General features: G+C 45.0%; 1 protein-coding gene across 1 annotated transcript; it reads left to right on the top strand.

The window, feature by feature from the left end:
* The first annotated feature begins 3195 nt into the window (after positions 1 to 3195).
* PCDH20 (protocadherin 20) lies at positions 3196 to 8474 on the top strand. Its single transcript, XM_008706780.2, has 2 exons — positions 3196 to 3327; positions 4387 to 8474. Exons 1-2 carry the CDS (start codon positions 3196 to 3198, stop codon positions 7111 to 7113), a joined length of 2859 nt encoding a protein of 952 aa, XP_008705002.2. The 3' UTR covers positions 7114 to 8474.
* The last annotated feature ends 403 nt before the right edge of the window (positions 8475 to 8877 follow it).

Here is an 8877-nt window from a genome sequence, read left to right as displayed (position 1 = left end):
TTCAGTGTCTGTTAATGACAGACATTAGGAAAGCCATTTAATGCATATAAGTCCATGTAGTATGTATGCGTGTATTTATAGGAAATTTGAAACAGAGAGGTGTGATTACTTACCTAAAGTCACACAGTAACCTAGCAGCAACCTAGAGAAGAGAATCCAAATATCCTGGCTCTGCTCAGTATACCATCTATTGTATCAAATTGTTTTCCCTGTCTATGGAAAAAGTAGGCTTGGGAGGCATATAATCTAACAATTCTTCTAGATCAATTTTTACAAAACACCTGGGAAGCAGGCCCAGGGCAACTGAGACATCTGAGACATTCATAACTATTATTTTCAAGGGAGGAATAGCACAGAAGCCCTCCAGGTCATCTTTAGAAAGAAATATGTGACAGCAGATGGTAGGTCACAGGGCTCACATCATATGGAACAGGAGTTTGGGAATGTTTTCACTGTACCCAAGATGAAGGCATAGAAGAAGAAAGAAGGGTATTTGGCCTTTTTTTTTTTTTTTCCTGAGGCCCAATTACAGTGTAACCCCGTATGAAACCTCTGCTTAGATCTTCAAAAAGGAAAGATAGTAACAAGTAGCTCAGTTAACAGTTTGGATTGTGACATGAAGGTTTTACTTCAAACTGTGCCAAGTCCTTCCAGTTTTGATGACAAACTTCCATCCAGGGCCTTTGCAGTCACAAAGCAATGGGAGTTATCACTGTCATTCCAAACATGATCTCCAGAATGTTTAACTTCTGTGTTTCAACTTACATTATATTTCATATGGTCATGCTTTTCAGAAACAGAGTACTCTAGAAAAATTAATGCTAAATCTACGTCTTCTAGAATATTAAGATTTAATTTCTTGCCTACTTAATGAAGGGGAGGAGAAGCACTAACCTTTTCCATAGAGATCAGCTGGGTGGTATGGTCAGAACCAAAACTCTGCTGGGAGGTGGTATGGGGGCACTCGAAAATGGTGCATCTGTGCCAGAAGTATCCGCTGCAGAGTGGAGAAAGAAAGAGCTTAAGAGTCCAGGGAAAATTAAAGACAGTCAACAAAATAATTATAAAGAGGGGATGTCACTTCAACTGGATTGTCTCCATAAATGACAGCTCCTGTGTAGTGTCATTGTAAACAAAGGACAAATTAAGGAAAGAGATGCCTGTGTTTTCATCAAAATAAAAGGTGAGCGATCGTAACCTATGGGAGAGGGCATGAACTGTGAGGGGATATACTGGCTATCACGGTTGCTGTCTGTACAAATGTAAAATTCATTCAGACTGTGGGTCCAGCCTGCATGTACTCTCACAGCCAACCTATTGCCTGCTTCTGGCCACGTGCCCCAAACTTCCAGAAGCTGTGGGTATTGGGCGAAGACATAAATTAAACACATTTCAGAAGCAGCTTGGTACTGACTTTTGGAGTCGGACATGTTTCAACTACAAATACCCCCCTAAATATTTACCAATTACGGTAAAAGTTCAGCTGGAGGGCAGCATTAGCAGCTGAAGGGGAGACATATCATCCTTCCCTGACTGTGCTTTGTTTATCAGCTGATAATGGCTTCACACCCACGGGTACATGTTCCTCCGTGCGCTCACCTCTTCGCTAGTGCTCCAGTTTCATTCTAAAGAGCTCAAAGGAGCTAATTTTATAAATCAGATCTGTATCATATGCCAGATACGTATTACAGGGAGTTTTGTTTGTGTGCTCCGTGTATGGCCCCATTTGCGCAACGAGCAACTGTTAGACACACACCAGGTGTTTTGATGTAGTATGTTGTCAATATTTAGGACTCCACGTCTTAGAATTAGCAGAGATGAAGAGAAAATAGGAAGGAGCCAAACAATTAGTTCAGCCAACCAATTTAGATTCTAGTGAGTATAAGGTAGAAGAGGAAAATTTCCAAAGGTTCCTATGGAAAGCACAGGATGTCAGATCTTTCTCTGACCCAAGGGGAAGATTTTTCTATTCTGGGCTCAGTCACTAAATATGCAGTGGGGAGGATTTTATGTTCAGGGCAGTGCAGAGGCTACCTGGAAACCCAGTGATGAAGAGAAATGTCTACTCAGGGAAAGGCCAATGGTCTTTTCCATTATTTATATGGCACCCTGCAGATCAAACAGTGTTTCACAGACTTAATGCATGGGAGTCTCTCAGCAGCCCTGATTTTATAAATGAAGAAACAGGTCACATGGCCATTTAGTGGGAGAGTCAAAGGAAACAGCCAAGCATTTTTGCACCACACCCCTCCAGGATTCCTTTCTGAAAGGCCACTTTCCCAGTAAGCATTCCAAGAGAAAGAAAAAAGCGGTAATTTGAAAAGTAACCAATTTTTAAACCTAGGCTTCAGTGAGTGAAAAAAGAAAATGCCCCCCTTCGAGAAGTATGTTAAAATTGCCAGCAGGCAGAACTACTTGCGTTAGTTACCACACAATTGTTTCCACTTTCCCGCTTGGCTCTTTCCCTTGGCCAGAAGCCACAACTGCCTCTCAAGTAAGACCACAAGGCAGACACCCAGAGACCCTTGCGCCTCCAGCTAGGAAACTAGCAGAAGCTCTGCCACCACCAGCAGCCAAGAGTCAACGTGAGAGCAGGTCAAAACCCTCACCGAATTCATAGATTTGCTTTTCCGGCTCAAACCACCTTAAAAAGAGTTTGAAATTCCTTCCCTCCGCGGAGAAGAGTGGCTTTTCTTTCTCTGTGCACACACTGCTGGACGCAAGTCTCTGCGAAGAACGGGTGGCAAAGCGAGCGTTTGGGAACGCTCCCGTGGCTGCTCTGTAGCGCCCACTTCCTCTCTCTCGAGATTCAGATGTACACGCAGGCTCGTTTCTTGATTCTAATCTCTCTCGCGCGCTCGCAACCTGTGCACTTGGGTTCTGACTGGTGCGGCGAGGAGGGAGGCTGGTGGGCACGCGCTCCGGTGCCCGACCGGGTGGCGCCTTGTCTCAGTCTTCAGAGGCAAGTCCCCTGTTCCGGCTCCTCCGGCGGGGTCTGGACTTAGCTGCGTCCGGGGCAGCAAATCATGACCGTGCCCTTCTGCCCCACGCCTTTCTGCCCCTCTTTTGCTCCCGTCCTTAATTGACGAGCCAATGACTATTGGCTGAAGTTCCCCCAGCGATTTGCATGAACAGAGAGGGAGTGTCTTCTGCCGCCCTCCCGTCAGGAGCGCGCTGACTGCAGCCTTCCTGGGAATGCGCGGCCGAGGGAATGCGCGCAGCTCGCGGGCCCTGGCAGTGAGCTGGCGCCCGGCGACCTGGCACCCGCGCCCGGATATGGGGCGTCTAAGTCGTCCCAGGAGCAGCACCAGCCACAGAAACCTGCCGGTAAGGGTTGGGGTCCAGGAGCCCTGCAGCCCCGACAAGTTGCAGTGCTGTGAGGCAGTTCCTACTCCTGATGGTTTTTAAAACCTTTTCCTTTAATCCAAACTTTACGGGAAGGTTGGGGGAGAGAAAGGGAGTTTGGGATAAGATGTCTTCATTTTAGCAAGGAATAGGCAAGTCCGTGGGTTGGGAGAGTAAGTTTCTGAAATAGAAATGTAGGCAGATGGGGGGGGGGGCTCGATCCGCTTGATATACTGGGGTGCGGAGATTCTTTCCCGCTGTCAGCACCTGCTAGGACTGTCCATTGTAATTGAGAAATTGTTTTTGCGTAAGCATTTTCTGCGTTTACTTCTTTTTCCTTAGGGGAGGGGGATTAGGGAGGGCTTAATAGGAAGTGGAGATCCAGATCCTTTCGATTTGACACTAGATGAGAGCTAAAATGAAAATCACTTCTCTGACCTAAAGTGTTTAATTGGGGGGGGGGTTCCGAAGGGAAAATGTCAGTATGTTTTCCATATTATTATTATTATTATTATTATTATTATTGATATTGTTGTTGGTGGTATTCTCATAATAAGAGATGTGACCATTTCTCGTTCCGGGGACCTTAGTGATAGGAACATTTCAATGGGAAATAAATGGATGAATTGCCCATCATCGCTCAGTCCTCTCCAATACGAACCTCCTCCCTCTCCATAACCTACCCCGGTGGTTTCCCTGAGGCGTTGCGCAGTCCTGAGTTGAGTGCTCTCCACTCTGGCGTGTGTTTCCAGGGATGCTTTATGGCTTGGGGTTCCGATTATTAACTGAATAAGGGCGCTGATGGGGGGGGGCGGGGAAAGGAGGGGAAGCGTAGAAAGTGAACAGAAATATTAAGTTTTGGCGACAATGTTGCCCCATAGATCTCTTCTTCGCAGCAAGTTTCCTCTTCCTCCCTGACTAGAGGGTTTGCCTTTGGTAATGGGGATGGGGGCAAATATGACCTTGTAGCCCTGGTTTCTGACTCCAGTCTCCGTGTTCCCGCGGGTGTGTAACGAGCCTCTCCCCTCCCCCCACTTTCAGCATCTGTTTCTGTTTTTCCTCTTCGTGGGACCCTTCAACTGCCTCGCGAGTTACAGCCGGGCCACGGAGCTTCTGTACAGCCTGAACGAGGGACTGCCCGCGGGGGTGCTCATCGGCAGCTTGGCCGAGGACCTGCGGCTGGTGCCCCGCGCCGCCGGGAGGCAGGACCAGCTGTCGCAGCTGCCGGAGCGCACCGTCGCTGAGCGGGACCCCCCTCTCTCCTTCAGCCTGGCCTCTCGGGGACTTAGCGGCCAGTACGTGACCCTGGACAACCGCTCCGGCGAGCTGCACACTTCTGCCCAGGAGATCGACCGGGAGGCCCTGTGTCTTGAAGGAGGTGGAGGAGCCGCCTCGGGCGGCAGCATTTCCATCGCCTCCTCCCCTTCCTCTGATTCTTGTCTTTTGCTTTTGGATGTACTGGTCCTGCCTCAGGAATACTTTAGGTTTGTGAAGGTGAAAATCGCTATCCGGGACATCAATGACAATGCCCCGCAGTTCCCCGTTCCCCAAATCTCGGTTTGGGTCCCGGAAAATGCACCTATAAACACCCGGCTCGCCATAGAGCATCCTGCCATGGACCCAGATATAGGCACTAATGGGGTGCAGACCTACCGCTTACTGGACTACCATCGCATGTTCACCCTGGACGTGGAGGAGAATGAGAATGGGGAGCGCACTCCCTACCTAATTGTCATGGGACTGTTGGATAGGGAGACCCAGGACCAGTACGTGAGCATCATCATAGCGGAGGACGGTGGGTCTCCACCACTGCTGGGCAGCGCCACCCTCACCATCGGCATAACTGACATTAATGACAATTGCCCTCTCTTCGCAGACTCACAAATCAATGTCACTGTGTTTGGGAATGCTACAGTGGGCACACCGGTTGCAGCTGTCCAGGCTGTGGACAGAGACTTGGGAACCAATGCTCAGATCACCTACGCTTACAGCCAGAAAGTTCCACAAGCATCCAAGGATTTATTCCATCTGGATGAAACCACGGGAGTCATCAAACTTTTCAGTAAGATTGGGGGAAGTGTTCTGCAAACGCACAAGCTCACCATCCTTGCTAACGGGCCAGGCTGCATCCCCGCTGTGACCACGGCCCTGGTGACCATTATCAAAGTCATTTTCAGACCACCTGAAATTGTTCCTCGTTATATAGCAAATGAGGTAGATGGTATTGTTTACCTGAAAGAACTGGAACCCATTAACACTCCAATTGCATTCTTCACCATAAGAGATCCAGAAGGTAAATACAAGGTGAACTGCTACCTGGACGGTGAAGGACCATTTAGGTTATCACCGTACAAACCGTACAATAACGAATATTTGCTGGAAACCACAAAACCGATGGACTATGAGCTACAGCAGTTCTATGAAATAGTGGTGGTGGCCTGGAACTCTGAGGGGTTCCATGTCAAAAAAATTATTAAAGTGCAACTTTTAGATGACAATGACAATGCTCCCATTTTCCTGCAACCCTTGCTGGAACTAACCATTGAAGAAAACAACGCGCCCAATGCCTTTTTAACTAAGCTGTATGCGACGGATGCTGACAGTGGAGAGAGAGGCCAGGTTTCCTATTTCCTGGGACCTGATGCCCCCTCTTATTTTTCCTTAGACAGTGTCACAGGAATTCTGACAGTTTCCACTCAGCTGGACCGAGAAGAGAAAGAAAAGTACAGGTACACAGTCAGAGCTATTGACTCTGGGAAGCCACCCAGAGAATCAGTGGCCACTGTGGCTCTCACCGTGCTGGATAAAAATGACAACAGCCCTAGGTTCATCAACAAGGACTTCAGCTTTTTTGTGCCAGAAAACTTTCCAGGATATGGTGAAATTGGGGTCATTAGTGTCACAGATGCCGATGCTGGACGAAATGGATGGGTTGCCCTCTCGGTGGTGAACCAGAGTGATATTTTTGTCATAGACACAGGAAAGGGCATGTTAAGAGCTAAAGTCTCTTTGGACAGAGAGCAGCAAAGCTCCTACACTTTGTGGGTCGAAGCTGTTGATGGGGGTGAGCCTGCCCTCTCTTCGACTGCAAAAATCACAATTCTCCTTCTAGATATCAATGACAACCCTCCTCTGGTTTTATTTCCTCAGTCCAACATGTCCTACCTGTTGGTACTGCCTTCTACTCTCCCCGGTTCCCCTGTTACAGAGGTCTATGCTGTTGACAAAGACACAGGCATGAACGCCGTCATAGCTTACAGCATCATAGGAAGAAGAGGTCCTAGGCCTGAGTCCTTTAGGATTGACCCTAAAACTGGCAACATTACTTTGGAAGAGGCATTGCTGCAGACAGACTATGGACTCCATCGTTTACTGGTGAAAGTGAGTGACCATGGTTATCCTGAACCTCTCCATTCCACGGTCATGGTGAACCTGTTTGTCAATGACACTGTCAGTAATGAGAGCTACATTGAGAGTCTTTTAAGAAAGGAACCAGAAATCAATATAGAGGAGAAAGAACCACAGATCTCAATAGAACCAACTCATAGGAAAGTCGAGTCTGTGTCCTGTGTGCCCACTCTAGTAGCTCTGTCTGTGATAAGCTTGGGCTCTATCACACTTGTAACAGGGATGGGCATATACATCTGTTTAAGGAGGGGGAAAAAGCATCACAGGGAAGACGAAAATTTGGAAGTACAAATTCCACTCAAAGGAAAAATTGACTTGCATATGAGAGAAAGGAAACCAATGGCTATTTCTAATATTTGATATTTCATTGTGGAATAACCCAGAGCTGTTTTAGCTGACTTTGGGTAGTCTTCATCACCTAAACAAGAGTGTGTAGACGACAGTTCCAATGAAGGACGACTAATTTATAACTTGTACTATATTGTAAATAAGCTGTTTACAGGTTTTTAAATTCAAAATCAGAGGTTATAAAATGTGTACAGCATTTTTTAATGAAAATCAGTACTAACAGAACTGTTATAAAAAAGCTTGGACATGATTTGCAGCTTTCATTCACCAAGCAGATTGATAGAAGCTGGGAATAAGGTAAGAAAATGGTACATTGCATTTTTTGGTCTAAAAAGTCCTTTAACCACAAGAGGGCATCAGCTGCTCCTTTGCAGGGAACTGTTTTGAGGTATTGTACAGGACAGTTGTTGTACATGAAATTAATGAGAGAGTATATTTTAAATATATTGTTTTTAACATTTAAGAGATATGAAATTGAAATAAATTGAATTTCACCACACTTCAATGTATGATATGAAAGAAAAGAAATGCATTTGTAAACAGAATGTTTATTACCTCACAAGTACATCATGTGTAGTGTGAAAGCGAAGGCCTTACAAAGAAGCGCTATTTCTTTTTAGCAAGGGTGAAAACACGGCCATGTGCGACAGAGTTGACCTGCTGAACAGTGTTTCACTTTGTGTGTACTCAGATGCTTTCTGTTCCCTTTACCACTGCACTTGCTATTACGACAGGGGAAATGTGTATATTCTCCCTTACAGACATTGTAACTGGAAATTGCGTCCAAGGAAAACAGCCAGGAGCAAAGACCTGTTTCAATCCTTAGTCGCTTCATAGGTGTTCACGACATTTTGGTGCTTTGACAACTTGTCAGTAGTACTTCATACTTGGGTTCTATATTAGGCTTTTATGTGCTTGAACTCATTTATTACCTGAGAAAATAAAAATCATATTAAAATGGAATTATTCTAGAAGCTCGTGTACACTACCGGTTGTTTTAGTTGGGCCCTTTATATAAAAGTTATACTTATCTTTTTGTTGTTGTTTGGGTTTGTTGGCTACCATTTCTGGCTTCCTTTCTTTGGCTTTGGATTAGGTCCAAGAGTTTATTTGTAAGCCCAGCAGCAGATTTCTTTGATAGCTTTTACTGAATCCTTTGCAATGAAGCGAGCTGGTTCCTTAGTGATTGATCTCTTTCACTTCATTCTGTTGAGCTGGGAATTTCATTTTATATGAGAGCTATAGCAAAATATCTGTATAAACAAGGAATGTGTTAGCTTAAGCTGGATCATTCTACTTTTTTCAGCCTCATGTGTCTGTACTGTACCAAACGTGTTTATATGTCTGCAAATTAAAGGTATATATTTTCATAATTTCTTTCTCATTTTTACCATTTATACTTGAACGTGGGTGTGTTCTTTCACTGAAGTGCCTGTTACTGGTATTTGTTTGCTTTTAGAGGTAAATGTGGCTAAAGTGTAAATATTCTGTTTGCTAAAGTTTATATTAAACTAATTCATTACTCAATTAAACATTGGGTAAATCATTGAATATGTGTGTAGATAGAGACATATATAAATATAATAGAGAGCACTCCTAGATGTTTGACAGGAGTTCAGATGAAAATTTATACCCATGCATGTACACATGCATATTAATTTTTGGCTTAGTATCAACTATAAACATTCATTTTACTACATACTTCTGACAAGTCCCTTGTTAGCTGTGTTACAATAGCTTTCAATACATTTTAAAAATACACTGCAAAAAAAAAAA

Source organism: Ursus maritimus, unplaced genomic scaffold (assembly GCF_017311325.1).
Source record: "Ursus maritimus isolate PB19 unplaced genomic scaffold, ASM1731132v1 scaffold_10, whole genome shotgun sequence".
NCBI classification, from domain to species: domain Eukaryota; kingdom Metazoa; phylum Chordata; class Mammalia; order Carnivora; family Ursidae; genus Ursus; species Ursus maritimus.
Note: the sequence above shows the minus strand (reverse complement) of the source record. Positions and strands in the feature narration are given on the sequence as shown.

Coding starts and splice junctions, on each gene's coding strand:
- PCDH20 (XM_008706780.2), top strand. CDS start 3,196: ATGCGCGGCCGAGGGAATGCGCGCAGCTCGCGGGCCCTGGCAGTGAGC. Junction 3,328..4,386: donor CCAGCCACAGAAACCTGCCG/GTAAGGGTTGGG, acceptor CCCCACTTTCAG/CATCTGTTTCTGTTTTTCCT.